Here is a 23,374-nt window from a genome sequence, read left to right as displayed (position 1 = left end):
CGGGCATTTCTTGCTCTTCCATCCTTGTTTCTTCTTGAATGCATCTTGCCATCAATTCCTCAAATCCAGGAATTACATTATTGTTGAGAAGAGTAGTCCTGAATATATACCATTCAGGTGGCAGCCCTCCGAGAGTTGTGATAGTCATTTCCCTGTCAGGAACTACTTCCCCAATAGATAGGAGATCATTCTTGATCTCGGTGATCCTTAAGAAATATGCTTGCATACTCTCATCTTTGCCCTTCTTAATTTCCTTCAGCTTATTTCTAAGGAACAAAACTTGATTTGCATCATTAACTTTAAATAAACTCACTAGTCTATCATAGATTTCCTTGGAGGTGGTCAGCTCAGAAACATAGGCCACCAGGCGCTTGTCGATAGAGTCCTGGATGATCTTCTTTGCTTTGACTTCTCCCTTGGTCCACTTGTTCCTAGTAGCAGCGAATGCATTTGATGGAGGCTCAACAATTCTGCCTCTCACATGGTCCAACACTTCTTGCTCTTCTAATGTCAGATCGAGAGACATCTTCCATCCGTGATAGTCAGACTTCTCATGGAGTTTGTCTTCAGCGGGGAAGTGTGCTGAGGACCCCATGACTTCTTTAAGATTGCTTCAACAACCTTCGATGATTGCTCTATTTCTTGCTCTTGCTTGGGCTTTGTCTTCACCTCAGCGCCGATACCATGTTAAATTATGATATGTTCTATGCTTAGAGCAGTTTACTTCAATTTTTTTTGTTAGCCACTGTTTAGCAATCACATAAACATAAAGTAAAGTGCAGATAGAACATTAAATGATCGACAGAAAGCAAGCCAAGACAAGAGACACAAGATGTGGCGGCTGGCCAGGGACAAAACCTAATGCGGGGAAACCCTTTGATCAATTCTTTTTTAATCTTCAATAGTTTAGCAAAGAGAAATAGTACAATTCAGAATTTTGTAATTTTATAACAGTAGCAGCAAACCCTAAATCAGTGAAGTCAAACTTGGTCAAAACAACCCCAGATTGACTTCTAGTCAACTTGAAGAACTCGGTCTTCAACAACTATCTTCAGCAGCCCAAAACAGTCCACAAACCTCAGTCAAATAGCAATCAAAGTTCAACAATCTGCAATCAGCCCTAACCAGTCAACGTTGGTCAACTTTCAGGTCAACGTTGGTCAACGCAGCCCCAAAAAGTCAGTGCAGGTCAACCCTTGGTCAAAGCTCCATTAAACAACCCAGCACTTGGTCAAAGCAGCCCTAGAAAAGTCAACGCTGCCCTAAATCAGTCAACGCTGCCCTAATTCAATCAATGCTGCCCTAATTCATCCTTCTTCTTGCACGTGTGAGAGAAGCTGCTCCTTTGCTTGCCGAATAAGATGAGCAGAGAGAAGATGAGTTGATAATGAATCAACCTCACTTGTACTTATATGATTTGCTGGGCATGTGTGCCACACATTTAACTGCTGGCCGACCTTGTCAATTTGTCATGTAAATACAAATAAATTCATATCTCCATAAATACTTGTTGGAATCGAATGATCTTAGATCAATCCTACACCTCTCGACCAGAGGAATCTAGGAACAATATCAACTGCCATAAATAAGGTGACCCACATGGAGTTTGGCCCTAGTTGCCAATTTTAACACAAGTCACCATGTTTTTAGAGAAAATGTTTAAGTATGGCTCTTTGTAGGGAAGAAGAGTCCATTTTCAGAGAAAATGTTTAAGAATGACTTTGTCAATAGAAGAGAATCACTTTGTTTTAAATCGGTAGAACAAAGAGTCACTAGTCATTTTATGGATAGTAGTGTTTGATTGAGAAATAGAGTGAGTTGCCTGCGAGGAAAGAAGAAGGAAGATAAGAGGTGATTCAGTGAAAGAGGAGAAGAAAGAAGAGAGGAGAAGAGGAAGACAGAGAAGGACAAAAGAGAAAAAAATATGATCTCAAAGTTGAACATAGCAACTTGGGTCTTTAACCACTCGTGCCATTGTGTTACCTTGATTAAAAATATGTGGAATAAATATCTAAATTTTCATAACTACTACATTCAAATTGGTGTTCCATGGGGAATTGCCATGCAATGTTGGGGGTGCGCACCACTCACCCTTGGGATGGGGGCTACTTTGTGAAATGTTTTTCCCATGCCCTCCATTTTGTGAAACTTGGTGAAATGTTTCACCAATATGTGGGACATGTTTCGCAAAATTGGGGGCTTCCAGGTGCTCACCCACTTGTGCCTCCACTCACAAAAAGAAAAATAGTGGTATGCTTAGGTGTCCCTCCAGGATTTTTGTCTAGAAAACCCCATCTTTTTTGTGTCAATTGAAAAACTTATATTAATTCGTCAAAGTTTGATTACATATGTGCCAAAATATCTTTGCTCTCCCTGCCTCATTCTGATCGGATTTGTTGGCTAGGAGAGCATTGTAAAGTCTGAAAACATAGAGATTGTATCTGCAAGAACCCTAAAGACAAACTAGGCCTATCTTCCAAAATATAGACAAAACTAAAAAGCAACCAACAACAACCATACTACATTGGAGGAATCGGCCCTTGAGCATCTCGAAGGACCACACACTGACCGTGCCCTTTGTGGACTTGAAAATCAATATGTGCCAACCTTGCTTCAATTTTGTCCAACCTTGCATCAGACCTATGTTGGCTAGGACAAACTGAAGTAAGGCGTTCCAAGATTTCCCCTTGAGAAAATTGCAAGTCATTTATGTATGTGATTACTTCATTCCTATCATTATACCTTTGTTCCTGAAGAATGTCCATGCTTGCATGGATACCACGCAATTGTTCAACGATTGATTGCAATGTCGGGGACTGCACCACGCTCCTTGGTGATGGGGCGCGACCTTGGGCGATCTCCTCCTCTGGAGCTCCTCCCTTGTCTTCTCGCTCCTCCGCCTGTGCATCTTAGTCCCCAAATTGCCCGTGTTGGCTAGCTCCACACTGAGCCCTACCTCTTTGCCTTAACACGACGATAATTTGTTTCCAATGTTGTGTAGCTAGCCCACTCCACCCTCTACGCCACCCAACAGAAGAACCCCTCTCGCTTTGTAAGCACACTGAGCACGGATGGGCCTCACCCACCAAATTGGAGCCCCCTTCCCATCAATTCTCCCGGAGAATATGATCAACTCGATGCGCCAAGCCCATAGACCGCCTAACACCCTAGCCTCAACTTCGCCAGTCTCCTCCCAGTCGTGTCAGAGCGACCACGACTCCACACTGGCAGATGACCAAGGGATTTTGACAATGCAAGGTGACTAAAGGCCACCAACAAAAAAGGAAGGACGTCGAAAACAATAAACCAGAATTCAACCACCGTAACCACAATTGACTACCTAGATAAGAAAATTCTTCTGTGTGCAGACTTCAGTGTCGACATCCATTGTGACATAGTCGTAGACCCAATTCCTGGGGTCCCATACTATTCGCACACTCACAAAGACCGAATCCACCAAAACCACCAACCACACTCCACTAATGCCTCTCACTCCGTTCGAGTCAAAACCAGCGGGCATGCACAAGAAGAATGCCTTTGCATACTCAATTGCTTCAATCACTTTGAGTCACACTCCCATACCCAATAACCAAATGCAGCGTAAAACAACGAACTTACAGTTTTTACAAAACATTATATCCTTCTTGATGGTTCGATTCCTCCCATGCCAATTGGGGTGGCCATCACATATGCCTTCACCACGCGCCATTCTAGCTGATTGGAGTCACCTGGAGCTAATCTCCTAGTCTCCGTACCTCTTGTCCATTTGTCTCCCACATGCTTATCATATTGCTCACCCCCATCGGGGAAAACCCTCAAAATTTGAAAAAAATATCTAAAAAAGTAAAAAATAAACATCTAAAAAAGTTATGTTGGGAATTTTATTTTTATAGTTTTAGAGATGGACCCCACTATGCTAGGGATTTTTATCTCCCCTTGCCCCCCATGAATTTCCTTAAAGTTTGGAGGATGTCTCCACATGTTTGCTATGTGTGTTTACCCACTCCTACATCCTAGAGACATGGTGGAATATTGATCCATAACTAAAATGACTTGAAAATTTAGGTGGATATCCATATCAGATTTATCTAGCCATTTTTTTCTTTGTTTGTTTTACTTTCTCCCTTATTTGTAAATAGTTTTGCATATTCAGACCATCTTTTGTGATGAAATTCAATTTCAAATTTTGTGTGAGAATCCTAAAATTTATTACTAACTTAGAATGAGCTGAAATTTGAATACTAGTAGTTGGGCATTAAGGCGAAGAAAGCCCATAGATAGTTTGGAGGAGTTCAAAAAAATTATCTCAAAAGAAAACCAAAAACGCTTCCTTAATGGAGGTTGAGAAAGGTGTCAAGGGAAAACTTACCCCAAAGAGAAAATTTGAAAATATATCTTTTTGAGATTGCTTCTACATGGCAATCCCAACAATTTTGAGAAAGAAAACTGCACCATATGCACTTGAGGCCAACATTATTGCAAAATTGAGAAGTTTCTATTTTGCAAGGAAAGTAGAAGTTGACAAAAGCAATGCATTATTTGATTGCGGTTAGAAATATAATCCTAATTGAAAACACTATGAATGCTTGACACAAAAGTTTTACTGATTTTCCTTTGATTTTCTTCAATTGATAGCAAAAGTTGGTCATGGACCCTTATTTGCACCATAAACATTGTAGAAACTAGTAACTTGCCAACATTTGTAGGCTCTATAAGCTAGCTTCAAAATCTATTTCCAACAAGTTTGTAGTTGTTAAAAAAATATTTTAGAGGAGAATAAAGCTATACTTTCAATTGGCTGAAAATCGCTTTTAACTTTTTTATAAAATTTTGTAGAATAGAGCCTTTAAGATTGATTTCGACTAGATATTATTAACGTGTATGATTCGTAAAATGTCCTCCACCAAAGGGATGTTAGTTTTTGTAGCGTCGGATGTGTTCTAGCCACGAAATTTGGTGGAGAGGCTAGAATACATGAGATCTCCAAGACCCATAAATTGTTTCTAGAAATTCCACCTAGAAGTGACCTAATTAGATTATTAAGCAATTTTTTAATGTTTCATAAGTCTAAACTTAGGAAAAATGGTCAATTAATCAATAATAATTAAGTCAATGTGAGAATCATCTAGAAACTCACACGGATCGATTCCAAGATGATACTAGTCATCGATTAAGTTTTAATCTTGGCTGTTGGTGCTCCAATAGTGGATTATAAGAGGAAGTTGATGGGCACTTGGAGAACACACTTGAGAACACGATAAATTTGATTTCCTTGGCAGATCGATTTCTAGAGTAGCAACAGTCAACTGTCGGAGAGCCAAAGTTCGAAGCAGTGAGTGAGGGGGAGAGACAGTGAGTGTGGAGGAAGTTTTCCAGATCCAGAGAGGCAACAACAAGAAGGCTGAGTTATTCCCAGTAAGGCAGTGTAAAGGACTGCACAATTGCTTTAGATTGGCAGTTCGATTTGTTGGAGAGAAATTCGTTCTTAGTTCTAGAGGCCGGGCAGAGGTTCGAGGGTGCCAGAGAGATGATTTCCTCAGCAGAGGCAGACATAATGACTTCTTCAAAGACTGGTTGGAGGCTTGACGTCATAGAGATTGTCTAGAGCAGTGTAGAGGCTGATGTAGAGGGTCCAGGAGGTCGAGTTTTTTGAAGGCAGATTGTGTCGGGATTGCTTGTGGAGGAAGGGTAATTCCCTTCAATAATTTTTCCCAGATTTTCTTGTTGTGGATTGCCAGTTTCAGGCATCTAGATTGTACTCAGATTTTCACTGCTGCATAATAAAATAAAACCCTCATTTGCTGCATCAGTTTTCTCACATTGGGCTTTTCCGGGGACTTTTGTCCAAAAACAACAGTGTTATTTTTTACGTGTGTGCTAGTAGCTTCTCAATTCCAGTGCTATTTATTTTCCGCAGTTTTATTTGTGAAGGTTGCAGTGTGTTTATTTTGATGTTGCCATAGTAATAAACTGAAAAATTAATTTATCAGTTACAAGAAATAATACCAGTTGCTGCAATAGGAATCCGGTATTGGAATTTTCACAAGGGAGAATGTCCACAACATTAAAATGAATGTAGAGGAGGATGAATTGGAAATTGATGGTGAGGGAAATTGAGAATAACCTCATAACATAGGTGAAACCATGGGGAGAACGAGCTTTCATGTTCAAAGCAACAAATCAAACAATGCAAGATTGATAAGGGCAAACGAGTAAAACCAAATCAAACCTAAATCCTCCAAAGACTATCCAAAAGATAAAGGTAATTGTAGCAAAGGAAAAGTTCCAATCTTGCACATGGGAACAAAATTAGTGCGAGAAGATATTTTTGTTGAAAAACCATGGGACAAGGAGTTTATCTCAAAGTGATATATGTCATATATGTCCATTTCAATCCTCCACCATTGAATCCAATACCATATGAAGAGCCATTAAGAAACCCACAATACTTAGAAAGGAATCACAAAAAAAAAGAGATGCCACTAGGATAAATCACATGGAGAGTTTTGCAAAGAAAATTACCCACATTTGATGGTGAAATCAAATGTAGTGTCCTCTTTGAATTAAGTTGCCCAAGGGAGGACATAGTAGTCTATTTAACCGTGTAGGCTATAGTCATTTGTAAAGGGGGGAACCCATTTTTTGATGTTACTTGGGTAACATTAGATAATCTAGTGCAAATGGAGGGAAACTTCCAATAAAAGTCAAATTTGAGGCAAATGGAGGTAAACTTAAAATTAAAATTAGGAGGGAAAACCCCAAAGGGAATCTATACAAAAGAGAGAGGAGATTTATTGTGAGCATCATAAATTATTGTTCTTTTTGTTTTTTGGGCTGAGGCTTTTAGAGGGTTTTAAGACTTCTTTTATTTGATTAGTTTCAGTGGCGAAATATTTCACCCTAGCCAATTCCTTTACCTTTCTGGTTACAGGTCAAAGTTTTGATTAAAGGAGCATCTATGAGAGGCAATCTTTGTGGCAACAAATTATCTCCAAGGCATTACTTGTGGTAGCGAATTGTTTTGAAGGAATTATCTATGGTAGCGAATAATTTCTAAGGCATTATCTATGGTAGCAAATTGTCCTTGAGGTATTATTTTTGGCAACATACTATTTCTGAGGCATTATTTGTGTCAGCGAGATAATTTTGAGGCATGTGAAGGTTATCCTTTGAGGCAGCAAGGTTGGAACCAATCCTGAGAGTTAGCAGGATATTGTTTTGAGGCAGCGAGGAGGGTGGAACCCCATCATTTGTGGTAGCGAGGGTTTCTATAGTATCATCTTAATTTGTGGCAACAATGGATTACTTTCTAAGGCAACATCTTAAGTTTTTGGCAGTAGTGGATCATTGTATGAGGTGGCATATCACTCCATTGAGGCAGTTGAAGGGTTGTGACCCCTCACTCAAGGACAGTGAGTGTTGGAAAGAGAAGGACGAACAAGGCAACGAATTGTCAAGGGTGATAGAAGGGTCTAGGTTCACCCCACTGGGGTAACGAGGGTTCACAATGATGAACAGTTAAGCCACTTGTGGCAGCAAAGGAGTGTGACATAGTAACTATGACCACAAACATAGTTGAGGTAATGAAGGGAATTGCAAAGGTATAGTAGTAGCACAAACAATAGCCAATTTGATTAGTCTTGGTAAAAATGATGTTAAAATAGCTGTGGATACCTACTGCTTTTGACATGACTAGATAGTGCTAGTTGTAAACATTAAACTAGCTGGAATTGTAACCTTGTTGGTGGATCATTGTGATGTATAGATTTGTTGTTTATTGGACAGTCAACCCTAATTTACAATAGTTTGTTGATGAACATATGGTTGTTTGAATATCTTTTATATCATTGGTACATTAAATGGAAGGGTCCTCATTGTTACATGGATTGATGAATGTTGCATTGCTATTATGAAATGTAATCCTTTCATGGTTTGTTGAAAACCCTAGCTCAGAATTGCACCTTAAGGATAATTTTCCCAAGATGGGTACCATTGTGGTATTAGTGTTGTGCATCCTGCCAACTTGTGAGCATATGAACTCTAGATGCTCCCAAGGGATAGGGAATACATTATAGTAAGGGAAAAAAGGGTTACTTACAGTTCAATCATGGCAGACATGGAGGAACAATGACCATAAATTAACCCCTATAACATCTTGGGAGAGCTGGCAAGAGTTCAACAGTAGATAGCTCAACAGATGGCACAAGGGAAGTAGTAGTTAACTCAATTGTTGACACAAAGGTAACAACAAATGGCCCAATTCTTTACCGAGATGTTGATAAATTTGAATAATGTAGGCAACAATGTTGCTAATGGATCTAATGGAGGCAACAAGGGTACAGCAGAAGGAAGAAACAACTATAATCCTAGTCCTTTTAACATCTTTGTACAAACTCACACAGGGGCAACTAGTATGAGGACCCCCCAAACCTATATTGCCCCAATTTCTAGATGGTTAGGGAGTAGCAAACTAAGGACCTATAGAATAGAACAAAGATTTTTCAGAATAGTTTTGGGAGTATGCACCATTAGGAGAAGATGTTCGAGGAGCCATGACCTTTATTAAGTTCAGTAATATTAAGTACAGAAATAGGCCCAGGGGCATGCAGTAAAACTACAATCTATTGCACAAGGTTGGGAAGTTATCCATTCCCTCTTTTGATGGCTCATCCTACAAAAGTTAGACACCTACTTCCAACTTAAGCGAATGTTAGAAGCAAAGACTATCAAATTTGCCACCCTGCATTTGGAAGTGGAAGCGCATGAATGGTGCTACCACGGATTGGTCACCCTAGGACATTTCAACATCACCTCTTACGAGGACTTCATGTAAGGATTGATAGACCAGTTTGACAGGAAGGATTCAGAGATACACTTTAGGGAGCTAGCACAACTTAAGTAGATCGGAACACTAGATGCCTTCATCTCAGAGTTTCAACGGGTAGTTGTTATGGTGACAAACATATATGAGCAAAGGTTGGCAATGCTTTTCACGAAAGTTTTAGCCAAACCCCTATGTGGTTGGGTGAAGGCCTTCAAAACCACCACTCTACAAGATGCCATCAACAAGACGCAAGACATGGAGGATGCAATACTTAAAGTAAATTTCCATCCAAACGATTCATCCATTAGAATAATAGAGATAAGAAGCCATTTTAGGGAGAATGGACTGGCAAGGATAGGTTGGATGACGAAACTCATAGCGAGCTGAGAAGGAAGAAACTTTGTTTCACTTGCAAGGAGCCATGGGAAGTAGGTCATAGATGCTTAGGCAAGGGGAAGATCCACTATATTGAGGTGATGTCTGACAATGATGACAAAGAGGATACAATACCAACACCCAACAATGAGCCTAGTAGTTTCATGAGGAAGCTAAAGGGGATGAGAGACCTTGTACGAGAATTAAGGGTGGTACTATCACCACTCTTTTTGGTGTCCTTAGATATTACGCCTTTAGGATTAGGGGGGTCATACAAGGACAACGAAGCACAACTTTGGTCGATGGTGGAGCAACTCATAATTTCATTGATGCAATTTTGGCGTAGCAAAGTATTCTTCGATGATCTCCTCCTACGCGACAAAACATGGGAGAATTTGGGATGTCTGGATGAGATTTTAGGTATTATGAAGGAGCAGTCACTTTATGCCAAGGCATCAAAATGTGAGTTCGGGATAACCAAGATCCTTTATTTGGGCCATGCAATCAGTGCACAAGGGGTGTAGGTACATTAGGAGAAGATACAAGATATACTGGATTAGCCCACACCCAGGAACCTTATTAGTGATTCTTTGGGATTTGCAACTATTACTGGTAGTTTGTTAAGGGTTTCTCTTAGTTAGTGCACCATTGACAAACTTGACGAAGTAAGGGGTCTTTAGGTGGATATAGGAGTGTGAGAGGGCATTTAATAAGCTCAAAGAGGTGATGAGCTCGTGCTTGATGTTGGCATTTCCTAACATCAACCAACCTTTTGTATTGGAGTGTAATGCTTCGAGTGAGGGGATAGGGGTTGTGTTGATGCAAAATAAACACTTGATAGCCTTCGAAAGCAAGAAACTCAAGGATAACGAAAAACTCGATTCCATTTATGACAAAAAAATGCTCGCCATTATGCACGATTTGACGAAATTCAGGCAATACTTAGTAGGGGGTAGGTTTGTGGTCAAGACATATCACAATAACTTACGACACTTCCTAGAGCTAAAGGACCTGAATGAAAGACAACATAAATGGATAAGTAAGATTGAAGCCTATGATTTTGATATTGAGTATGTGAAAGGCAAGAATAATGTTATGGTTGATGCACTTTCTAGGTAACCATCCACATGTTCACTCATGGAGATCACAGGGGATTGGAAAGCCCACCTATTGGTAGAATATTCCAAAAACAAGTTTGCTTGTGAGTTGATGGATGATCTTATCCAGGATGACAGGTACAAAATATTGGATGAGTTTATTTTCTATAAAGATAGCTTATATTTGGTCCCTTAATCCACACTCAAGGAGAAGATCTTGAAGGCTGCACATGACACGTCATTGGAAAGACACCAATGGTTCTTCAAATATTACAGGTAGATTCAAGAAAGGTTTTCTTGGAAAGGCCTCAAGGATGACGTGTTGAGGCACATAAGGGAGTGCATGACTTGTCAGCAAAACAAGCCCAAGCATACTCCTCTTGCAGGATTGTTACAACCCTTGCCAATTCTAGAGTAGAAGTGAGAGAACATATCGATGGACTTCATCACATGTCTACCCAAGGCACAGAGAAAGGATTACATCTGCAAGATAGCTGACAAGTTGACCAATTTTGCACATTTCTTTGTGATTCCAACATACTATAAGGCAACACAAGTGACATAATTGCTCTTCAAGGAGGTGTTTATATTGCATGGCTCGTCTAAAAATATGGTTAGTGGTTGAGATGGCATGTTTATGAGTGCATTTTGGTAGGAACTCTTAAGATTTGTGGGCATGGAATTGACCCCTAGTACAAGCTATTATCCTCAAATAGATGGCCAAACAAAGATTGTGAATAAATGGATTGAGGGGTATTTGCATAACTATGTGTCAGGACAACAAAAGGCATGGATCAAATGGTTACATCTCGAGGAGCACTGCTACAACACCACTTATCATCTATCCATTGGGATGACCCCATTCAGGGCACTGTATGGGTATGATGCTCCATCATTTATCGATTTGGCATTTGGGGATAACAGGGCTCCAAAAGCGAAAGATTGGATATAGGAGACTTGGGACATCCTGAAGGTCCTTAAGGAGAATCTGCAGATTGCCCAAAACCAACACAAGATGAATGCAGAGAGGCATAAAGTAGAGTGCAGTTTTGAGGTGGGAGACTTAGTTTTCCTAAGATTACAACCATATATACTGTTTTTAGTCAAGAAAAGTGGTGCATAGAAACTAAAACCAAGATTTATGGGCCTTACAAAATAATTAGATGGATTAGTGAAGTGACATATGAGTTGGAGTTGCTAGACGAAAGCAAAATCCATAATGTCTTCCATGTATCATGCCTTAAGAAGGCCATTGGTCAACAACTTACTACTTCAGCTGAGCTACACCATTTGGATGAGGAGGGGGTAGTTAGAATTGATTTCGAAAGCTATCATGGCTGTTTGAGAGAGGAGATTGAGGGGCAATATGATCTTAGAATATCTCATTAGGGGGAAGGATTTGCTTGAAGAGGATGCCACGTGGGATGGAGAACAGATCTTGCGGCATCTGAATTTGCAATTACTTGAGGACAAGCAATGTCGAGAAGGGGGGATTGTAATCTCCTCTTCAAATTAAATTGTCCTAGGGAGGATGTAGTAGCCTATTTAACCCCATAGGCATTAGTCATTTGTAAAGGGGGAACCCATTATTTGATGTTAGTTAAGTATCATTAGATAATTTTGGGCAAATGGAGGGGAACTTGCAATAAAAGTTACATTTGGGGCAAATGGAGGGAAACTTAATTAAAATTAGGAGGGAAAACCCCAAAGGGAATCTATACAAAGGAGAGAGGATATTCACATGAATTATTGTTCATTTTGTTTTTTGGGTTGAGGCTCTTAGAGGGTTTTAAGACCCCTTCTTTTTGATTGGTTTCAATGGTGAAATATTCCACTCTAGCCAATCCCTTTACCTTTCTGGTTACAGGGCAAAGTTTTGATTGAAGGAGCATATTTCAGAGGCATTATTTGTGGCAATAGACTATTTCTGAGGCGTTAAAATAATTCTAAGGCACATGAAGGTTATTCTTTGAGGCAGCAAGGCTAGAACCAACCCCAAGAGGTAGCGAGATATTGTTTCGAGGCAACGAGAAGGGTGGAACCCCATCTTCTATGGTAGCGAGGGTTTCTAAGGTAGCATCTTAATTTGTGGCAACAATGGATCACTTTCTAAGGCAACATCTTAAGTTTGTGTTAGTAGCAGATCACTGTTTCGAGTAGGAGATCACTCCCTTGAGGCAATCAAAAGGTTATGACCCCTCACTCAGGGACAACGAGTGTTGGAAAGAGAAGGACGAACCAGACAACAAATTATCTAGGGTTACAGGAGGGCTGAGGGTCAACCCGCTAGGGTAGCGAGGGTTGGCAATGATCAATAGTTTAGCCACTCGTGGTAGCAAAGGAGTGTGAGGCAGTAACTAGGACCACAAACGCCGTTGAGGTAATGAAGGGAATTGCAAAGGTACAGTAGCAGCATAGGCAATAGCCAATTTGATTAGTCTTGGTAAAATTGAGGTTAGAATAGCTTTGGATACCAGTCGCTTTGTGACAAGACTAGATAGTGTTAGTTGTAAACATTAAACTAGTTAGAATTGTAGGCTAGTTGGTGGATCATTGAGTTGTACAAGTTTGCTGTTTATTGGACAGTTAGTCTTAATTTACAATAGTTTGTCGAAAAACATATGGCCATTTGAACTTTAAATATCTTTTATATCATTGGTACATTAAATGGAAGGGTTCTTATTGTTATATGGATTGATGAATGTTGCAATGTTGTTATGAAATGTAATCCTTTCATGCTTTGTTGAAAAGTGAAAACCCTAACTCCGAATTGCACCCTAAGGGTAATTTTCCCAAGAGGGATACCATAGTGGCATCAGTGTTGTGCATCTTGCCAACTTGCGAGCATATGAACTCTGGATGCTCTCGGAGGATAGGGAAAACGTTATAGTCAAGAGAACGAGGGTTACTTGTAGTTCAATCATGGCAGACATGGAAGAGCAACCACTAGAAATTAACGTCTATGACATCTTGGGGGAGCTATCAAGAGTTCAACGGTAGATAGCTCAACAGATGGCCCAATTTTTTACCCAAATGTTGACAAATTTGAATAGTACACGCAACAATGCTTCCAATGGATCTAAAAAGAAGGAAGCAACAACCATAATCCTAGTCCTTTTAACATCTTTGCACAACTCACACAGGGGCAACCAATAGGAGGACCGACATACCTCTATTACCCCAATTTCTAGATGGTCAAGGAGTAGTGAATTAGGGACCTATAGAATAGAACAAAGGTTTTTTTTTTTCAGAATATTTTTGGGAGTATGCATCACTAGGAGAAGATGTTCAATGAGTCATGTTATTTATTGAGTTTAATAATATTATGTACATAAATAGGCCCAGGGGCATGCAGTAGAACTATGATCTATTGTTCAAGGTTGGGAAGCTATCCATTCCCTCTTTCGATGGGTCATCCAAGTGTTTGTCAAGGTCTTGGATACAAAAGTTAGACACCTACTTCCAACTTAACCCAATGTTGGAAGCAAAGACTATCAAATTTGCCATCCTGCATTTGGAAGTGGAAGCACATGAATGGTGCTACCACAGATTGGTCACCCTAGGACATTTCAACATCACCTCTTACGAGGACTTCACATAAGGATTGATAGACCAGTTTAATAGGAAGGATTCAGAGATACACTTCAGGGAACTAGCACAACTCAAGTAGACTGAAACACCAGACGCCTTCATATTAGAGTTTCAACGGGTAGATGTTATGGTGATAGACATATATGAGCAAAGGCTGGTCATGCTTTTCCCAAAAGATTCAGTCAAATGCCTACGTAGTTGGGTGAAGGCTTTCAGACCCACCACTATACAAGATGCCATCACCAAGACGCGAGACATGGAGGATGCTATACTTAAAGCTAAATTTCTAGTAAAACCACTAATCCCTTGGAAGAATAGAGATAAGAAGCCATTTTGGAGAGAATGGAATTGGAAGGACAAGTTGGATGACGAAACTCAAAGGGTGCTGAGAAGGAAGAAACTTTGTTTCACTTGCATGGAGGCATGGGAACTAGGACATAGATTCTTGGGCAAGGGGAAGGTCCAGACTCCACTATATTGAGGTGATGTCAAAGAATGATGACGAAGAGGATCCAACGGTGAGAATCAGCGAGCTATTGTTTTGAGGTAGTGAGGAGGGTGAAACCCCATATTTTGTGACAACAAGGGTTTATGAGGATGCATCTTAATCCGTGGCAACAAAAAATCACTTTCTAAGGAAACATCTTAAGTTTGTGGTAGCAACGGATAACTTTTTGAAGCAACGAATCACTCCTTTGAGGCAGTTGAAGGGCTATGACCCCTCACCCAGGGAGAATGAGTGTTGGAAAAAGGACTAACTAGGTAGCAGGTAGTTAAGGGTGATAGGAGGGTTGAGGTTCACCCCACCAAGGTAGAAAGGATTGGCAATGATCAACAATTAAGCTACCTGTGGCATTGAAAGAGTGCGAGGCAGTAACCAGGATTGCAGATGTAGTTGAGGCAACAAAGGGCATTGTGAAGGTATAGTAGCAACATAGGCGACAACCAATCTGAGCATTCTTGGTTAAATTGAGGTTAGAATAGCTATTGGTACCATTCATTATATGACAAAAATAGATAGTACTAGTTATAAACATTAAACTTGTTGGAATTGGAGCCTTGTTGGTGGATCGTTATGCTATACAACTCTGTTGTGTATTGGATAGTTAGCCCTAGTGTACAATAGTTTGTTGAAGAATATATGGCTGTTTGATTGTCCTTTATATCACTGGTACATTAAATTGAAGGATCCTCACTATTATATGGATTGATGAATGTTGCATTGGTGTTATGAAATGTAATTCTTTCATGGTTTGTTGAAAAACCTAGCTCAAAATTGCACCCTAAGGGTAATTTTCCCAAGAGGGATACCACATCAAATTGGAATAAGAAATCAAAGCATGGATATTTGGGATGTAGAAGTATTTCCAATTTCACAACTATTTAGGGAGCATGAAAAATGGAAGTTGCCACTTATGATTTGATTGGGAAGGCATCTCTATGGTGGGAGCACCATAAGTAAGAGGATTGATAACAAGAATATTGTTTAGAATCATTTTAAGAAGCACTTTGAATAGAAATGCTTTTATCTCACCGTTATTACATGAAGAAATTTGATGAATTTTACCTTAATTATGAACAAATGTCTACTGAAGAGTATGGAGGAAAGTTAATGGAATATTGAGAGTATGTCAAGTACATCAAGGGAAAATTTGTTAGCTTTCTAGACCATTGTAAGCAAATTTTGCACGAAGTTAAATTAACCTACTTATCAAGTATCTAAAAATTGAAAACTTCAATCAAAACAACTAAGTACGTTAATATTGAAAGATAAATTGGTGCAAATACAAACAACAAATACACATTTGAACTCTCAATTTTTTTTTTCGTCTTCTATTAATTGAAATGAATAAGCTCACATTGAAAACAAGTCAAATATCAACTTACTAATCATATTATTGGATTACCTCATGTATCCTTTATACAAGAGAAGATTAGTTCGTATGAGCATGCTTTTATAGTTCATACAAATAAATATTACACTCTCCTATGTTTTCCTAAGTTATTAAGAAATAGATACAAATATGGATCCAGATTTGGATATACAAAGCTACTAGATTTTTTGAAAAGACAGGATTTAGATATGGTGGACAAACACCATGTAAAAGAAAATAAATAATACTTTTTGAATTTTAAAAAGCATATTTAAAGTTAAAATTAAAAATAATTATGTGTTAGACTGTGCATGTATAGGTCTCCTTTTGCGTTCTTTTAAAACTCTTTTGTAACTAATGCCATTTACGAGCTATGCCATAGTTTTCTTCTCTGAATTTGATTTCCTCCATATAGTCCACATCTCACTAACACCATACCTAGCATTTTTAGCTTGGCCACTACAAGATACCTCATCATGATGAAATTATGCGCACAAATTCTAGTTTCGACAACTCTAACTTGGAAAACTTTTGAACAATAGCTTGACAAATGTGTGGTTTGTTTGAGCACGAGCTCCTTGCACTGCCCTTGTGTGGCTCCACATGGCATTAATTTCTCTGAATTGTATCACTGAATTTTGGAGCTCGTTCGTTCATTGAGATTGTTCAATTTCTCTAATGCCAAGCAAAACAAATGGACTATGCAAAGAATCCAAAAGATGTGGGTAAAAGGCGACATTCTTGCCCTGCCCTCTCCTCTAGGATCAAGATGATTCGAAAGAGTGAACTAGCCTTGCAGTTTGATAAAACTCATGTACATTGTAGTATCATAGTCATATCAATGTATTTTATATCCCTAAGCTAGATTTATTTTTATCTTAGATCTATCAAAGGTTTAGGGATTAAAATATTTGGAAGTGCAAACTTTTTTCAGAATCTAAAAATTTGAGAAAGGTTTGTATTTCTAGAGATTTGATCTCTTTCAACGTTTAATATATATCAGAATTAAAATAGATTTATATTGATATTTTTTGAATTTTTGTTCATGCCATTATTATATATATATATTATATTTGTTTATTACTAAGATATTAAATTGACTAAAATGATATTATTTTATTTTGTAAGCTTGCTTTGGGTCCTATTTCTTTTAAAAGGCAGATTGTACATGTAGGTTCTGAAAAAGAACCCGATGGTCTCAACCTGCACAGAGGGAAACCAAGTTTGTTGACCATCTGGTGGAGTCGTATCTTGACCAAACTTTGAAAGTCTTGATCAAGTCTAGTAATGCTAAAAACACTGAAATATCATGCTGACCTCTAACACTAAATTGACAATGCCCGAAGGTTGCTAACTGAAAATAAAAAGAACTGATCATTAGACTACTCAATTGGGGGCTGGATCCTTTGCAGTGGATCCTTGCTGGGCTGATGGGGGAATACATGGGATGTGAATTTCAATTCTCGCCAGATGGCCGTGCACTTGATTCATGCCAAGCTTTAAAGTAAAAGTGACATTTTCCTTAATCTTCATTTTCATCATTTTACTTAAATTTTTAACATTACCATGAAATGACTCAGGATGTTTGAGAGTCGTTCCGACCTCATTGGATTTCATATGGAGAAAGTAGAATTTTAGATTTCATTCAAAATCCAGCAGAGTTTTTCAGGATTTTAGGATTGGGGGATTGCAATGTTTCCATTGGATTTTGTCATGTATTAGGGTATGGAACTTGTATTTAATCAAGAGCACCAATCCCTCTATGTACCTTGATGTTAGTGACATTGGTTGTCGAACTCCACTATCATGACCCTCCTAAAAATGTACACATCACTCAAACAAAATCTTGACTTGACATGCTATGCTTTTTCTATCTTATGTTAATGCTTAGAGGGTGATATTAATGACAAAGATCTTGATTTTCCAACAAGACTAAAAAATTAGACATTCTCGTGGTGGCAAGAGGCCCAAGCATAAGAAATAGATAATAGATTTACTTGTCTTTTCTAGTTTCTAGTAGTTTTTATAACTATTGACTCTTTCATATTTATTATGATATTTTTTTAAACAATATATGACAATTTAAGTTTGAAGTTGGCAATTATAACTCATTAGTAAATGAATTATGAATATGATGCTTCATGAAAGTTGAAAGTTGTTTCATTTCATTTCATTTTATAACATTTCATTTCATGTTAGATATTATTTTTTGTAATGGTTACACTTAGCTTACAAGTACAACTTTGGTGATCAATGATGATAAATGTTATATATTGAATTTTAAAAGTTTGAAACTTTGAGATTGATGAATCATGAGACTCAATATGTTGTATGTTACTATGTTACTAACTTTTGGACGTGGTTGATGAAGATTATAACTTCTAGATGATTGTTGTTATATGGTTCAATCGATGTTTTTTTTTGGTGGTTTATGTTTTTTATTTCTAATTCATTATTCTACATGTTTTTGTTGACATATATGTATCAAAATATAAAAAATATAAAAGATACATATATTATATAAAAAACGCTCCGGGATTCGTTCCCAAATCGGGAGCTTCTGAAAATGTCGCCCTCGCACCCGTTTTCACTCCCACTCCCTGCTTTCGCTCCCGCTCCCAAGTAACATTGGTATGTCCTAACGCAGCAAGGCCAGTTCTCCCTATGTCTGCAAGGGATCTTTTGGTGTTGCTGCCATAACTTTGAGCATCGGGGTCTTCTTTCTCTAGTATAGAAGCAATATCTGAGTATAGGGATTCCTTCTCCCCCTGGTTTGTCTAGGGTCTACTACAATGTTACCCCAGTCACACACTAACTCTATCATGCTCGGTTCTAGTCCAGAATTCAACATTTCCTCCCACTCTTCCAGTTTGGAGCTTGCTGGGTCAAGGACGAGGCTCTGTACAATGCAGTTGCCTCCACCTCCGGCCGAGACCCACCTCCGCCACCCCTCCCTCTGCCAGCTTGACATTGACCATTGCCTCGTCCTCCATTGTTTATCTCCCTTCCTCAGCCTCGACCTCAGCTGGGTCAAGGACGAGTCTCTGTATAATGCAGTTGCCTCCACCTTTGGGTGGGACCCACCTCTACGACCTCTCCCTCTGCCAGCTCGACGTTGACTGTTGCCTCGCCCTCCACGTTTATCTCCCTTCCTCATCCTCGATCTCAGCTGGGTTTGGTGGTATTACGATGCCTCGAACCCAGGCGAGCCATATCCTTCATTGTCCAAAAATTCCTTATGTCCTTAGGGTTTTGTCTTGAAGACCAACTGCCAAATCATGTGTCCCTGTCAGAATTTTTGGGATTATCGTCGGTAAATGCTAACCCTATAAACATTACGTTAGTAGGATGACAAACAAATAATTGTGATAACATTAAAGCTTATAATATAGGAGATCTTGTTAACCAAACATTTTCACTGAGCTAGTCCGCGTACAATAAATTGTTGCGCAAGCATACCATAAACAAGATAATTGAAGGGAGGTGTCCTAATAGTGCCTCTACAACCTCAGTCAGTATTGTAAGGAGAGATTCTTGCCTCAATTGATTCTTGGCCTTTGGCTGGGTTCCATAAGCAGACCCTCCAGCCCGTAAGCCAACCATGGTTGAATAATTCTTAGAGACATATAACAGAGTCCACAAAATTCCATCCTCCCTATTGTAAACATCCTGGATACGACTTGTTAGGCATGGGATGGGGCCACAATTTCAATTGCGAACCTTTCTCCAGGCTAAATAAATAAACACAGGTTGAGGGTGATAAAGAAACCCATGACAGAAATAGCAATACATATAAACCCAATTCCAAACATACCGCAAAATCGCCTGTTGGAACTTAGGGTAGGCAATTAACCATTCACCCAACTTGTCGTCATCCAAGTGACACATAACAATCGAAGGGAGGGGAAAAGGAAATGTCTCAAACCCACAAACGTTCATTCCCTGGTGCTTGACCCTGGTCGTCCTGGAACAAGATGGATGCTCGTCCTGCTATGGTCCTGGCATTCTCCCCGCGTTCCTTCTCTCGACGAGAGTTAAAACTCTTTCCAAACTGCACCAGAAATGATACCTGACTGTCAATGCTTTCCACCTTTCAAGATTTTGCTTCGCGGGAGATCTCACCTCCATTACTCCTGCGTACCTGTCTAAGTTTTTACACATGCGGGTGCATGTGATGGGGTGGCGATGCCACCCCCCATCCTTTATTGCCATTGATCTTGTAACCATGGCAGCGGGAATCCCATGATAAGGTCTGTATTGGCTTGCACCCTGATCGGGGGAAAATGCTACTATTTATTTTATTATTATTATTCTATTGAAATTCTTTGACTGACTTATACCATGCCAGGGTTAAGCTATGTTATGAGGTTGAACTATGTTATAGATCTATCTTATACTGAAATATAATACTAGGTGTCAGCATTAATTAATAAAGAAAGGCCACACACCATTAACAAAGTGGTCAAAATGAAATATGTCATAATGAGGCATAATCTGTAATTGAAAGTAGTATATTAGTTCGAGGTCCCGTTTCATTGAAATATGTGGGAGTTCACAAAAAGAGTGAACCTCACAGACTCAGACTGGAGTTGTGTGATTTTCATCCCTTCTGATTAGACTTGGTCTAAATTTGTCTATTATTTTGCTTCCTCATACCTGTTTCTTTTTTTAATTCTGAATTCTTCAGCTTTGAAATTTTCCTCATCCCTTTGCAAACATTTCTTTTAACTTTATAAAGAATATTTCAAGTCACTTACCTGCGAGTGTTTGGCTTGGCTGAACAATCGTTGTCAGTGAATAAATGAAAAAGTCTATCCTTTATTTCATGAATTATCATGCAAGATTTCCTTATTGTGCTTACTGATAGTTTCCTTCTTTGGCAGAGGCAAAATTCTCTTTGAAATCAACAATAGATTCTGTTAGAAAGCGTGGAAACATAGATAGAATACCTCAGGTATAAGACTTGAGCTCACAACACAATAATGATTTGCTTGCCTTAAATAAAAGGATGCTGGTCTTGGTCTAATTGTCTAAAATAAGTTTGCGTGACATGTTTTCGTAGTTTTAACTTCCATGGAGTCTCCTAGGTGTCGATTCTCCTATGATGTATCCACTTAGGAATTGTGCCTTACAACAATTTCATTCAGGTTGTGGTTGACATCATTTTGTCTTTTGCAACGAAAATATGTTTCTTATGTCACTGTTAGCAAGAAAATCGAAAATAAAATCATTAAATCTTGTTATCTGTTGATTATATACAGGTTGTAGGAATAATTAAGACGTGTATGCCAAACAAGCTAGGCAGCATGTTGATTACTCTAAAGGTAAATTGCTGCCTTTGACAGCCAATGACATCCACCAAAGGATTCAAATTTGCAATGGATGTATAACTTGAAATTATATTTTACTTCTACAGGATCCCACTGGAACAATTGGTGGTAGCATAAATCATAAAGTCATGGAAGAATCAGAATTTGGCAGGAACATTTCAGCTGGTGCAGTGCTACTTCTTCAACAGGTGAAATTTTTGACTGCAGTGGATTTGAGACTAGTGCTTTGACTCCAATAAACTTGATGCAGTGCTATATGTGAAAAAAGTTACTAGTCTTTGGCATACCTAACAACACATATGGACCATCTTGGAAATTCTGAGGAAAGCTTTTGAATGAAGAAGTTGTTTAAAGGGCAAATTTAGTGTTAAAATATGTTAGCTTATCACAGGTCTTAGCTTTGCTTTTAAACAAGTTTGCTTTGCAGGTAGCTGTCTTTTCACCAACTCCATGGGCGCATTATCTGAATATTACTCTCAACAATGTTGTGCAGGTATTTTTACTTCATAAATTCATATACAATTTAGATTTCAAATTTGTTGTTATGTAGAGTTGTTGTGAAAACTTTCTAAAGCAAGGTGGGCTTTGCAATTTCCTAGTCATCGCATCTACATGCTTGGAGGGCTTCCCCTCAAAATTGGATTTTTCTAAAAAAACATGTGTTTTTTTGATATGGGATGCAATTTTAACATGATCTGTAAACTATAGTCCATTTGCAATATGGGATCCCGTTACACACTAACATCAACACCATTTGCCTTGTAGGTTAAGAGTCCAAATGCTCTTGGACTTCTGAATTTCAGTTAAGCTAGGATAATCTTTATATACGATACTATTTACAATACCATCTGTTATAATTGGACAAGCCATTCTTGTTTGGTTATCGAGTGCAAGCCTCGAGGAACCCACACATAATATGGCAATGGCCCTATGATATTATGCAAGGTATATTATGTTATAGAGGGGCTGGCATTATAATAGGGCCATGCTTCTATGTATTCTTATATCACCTTCCTTGCTTCTATGCTATTTCATGTTGCCAGCTGTGCCAGCAGTGTTTGAGAGTGTGCCTACAAGAAGTTGGGTGTTCCTGCTGAGAGCAGGAGTTGGTTCCAATTTATGTGACCTCCCCACCTTGGATCATTGACGATTCATTTTGCTAGTTTCAATCCCACTTCTTCACACCCGTAAGCATAACCTGACGCAACGAGTGCTAAGTGGACTTCTCAAAATCATGAGAAATTGGTTAGTTGTGACTAATGCTCATGAATATGGGTCATAGATTAATGACTTACTTGAAAATGATATCTCATAGATTGGACTATGGAAGCCCCTCAATGCTTAAGCCATTCTTGGTCTACAATTTAATGTGCAATTTCCCCAAATTGCGATTCATTTTGTTGATCACACTTTATAAACATATCATTTTAGTGTGCATATAAACCAAGCTGCAATGATCCACCAGGTAACCAATTTTAGAGAGCTTAAAATTATTGAAAAAAACCCTTGACCAACTCTAGAAGATGTCAAAGATTCTGCAGATGAACTTGTCCAAGAAATTGAAGAAGAATATCACGATCTAGAAGATATCACTTCACAATATGGACAATTTGCTTTGAACAAAATGAATAGAAAAAACAAATTCAGATAAGATAAATAGATAAGATAAATGTATTAATCTCCAACTGATGACTACAAACGTAGGTCAATGGGATTGTGATAGGCACAATGATGTTGGTACGCAGTGGGAGCGCTAACGTGGCTCCTATATAAGACAAAAATTAGGAAGTAAAAAAAATACTTATCTAAAACCATAGACAACCAACTCCAAAGAATGAAGAGGTAGTCCCAAAGAAGGATGTAGAAAATGAGTGGCTCATTGGCTTATGGTACCAACTGTAAGAGGTGATACTTGATCACTAGAGCTCTCTCTTCTAACATTCAAGGCCAAATGCAGAGAACATAACATAGATGTTTGTCCCGAAGAATAATGGGGCGAGGGGCTTGAGCGAATATTGTGCAATTGTCTACAAGGAAGGGCTCGTTGCTGAGATATATAAGGTCTTAACGTGCCACTGAACTAAATTCTAGACTAAGGTCTGCTCTAGGGGTGCCTAGGGTATCCCACTTAGCATAAATGGATTCCCATGCCCTCACTGGTCTAGATTCATTTGTCTCCATTTGTCTCTTGGTGTCATGAATCAGGGGCACTATAAAAATGGAAGTAATCTATCGAGTAGAAGCTGATCTCCGGAGTGGATGTGGTTGAAGGATAGAAGCGTG

The 23,374-nt window shown here is 38.9% G+C and overlaps 1 protein-coding gene across 1 annotated transcript in view; it reads left to right on the top strand.

The window, feature by feature from the left end:
• Positions 1-23,374, top strand: part of LOC149248730 (nuclear localized protein) — a 113,649-nt gene that overhangs the window by 7,056 nt on the left and 83,219 nt on the right. The window contains exons 2-5 of the mRNA XM_089458537.1: positions 20,645-20,715; positions 21,023-21,085; positions 21,178-21,279; positions 21,519-21,584. Of these exons, the coding sequence (XP_089314663.1) occupies positions 20,645-20,715; positions 21,023-21,085; positions 21,178-21,279; positions 21,519-21,584 (302 nt within the window). The remainder of the gene's footprint in view (positions 1-20,644; positions 20,716-21,022; positions 21,086-21,177; positions 21,280-21,518; positions 21,585-23,374) is intronic.

This window comes from Pinus tabuliformis, chromosome 7 (assembly GCF_031772625.1).
Source record: "Pinus tabuliformis cultivar Carrire ecotype Pingquan chromosome 7, CPIR1, whole genome shotgun sequence".
NCBI classification, from domain to species: domain Eukaryota; kingdom Viridiplantae; phylum Streptophyta; class Pinopsida; order Pinales; family Pinaceae; genus Pinus; species Pinus tabuliformis.
The sequence above is the reverse complement of the archived record's forward strand: the minus strand, read 5'-3'. Positions and strand labels throughout refer to the sequence as shown.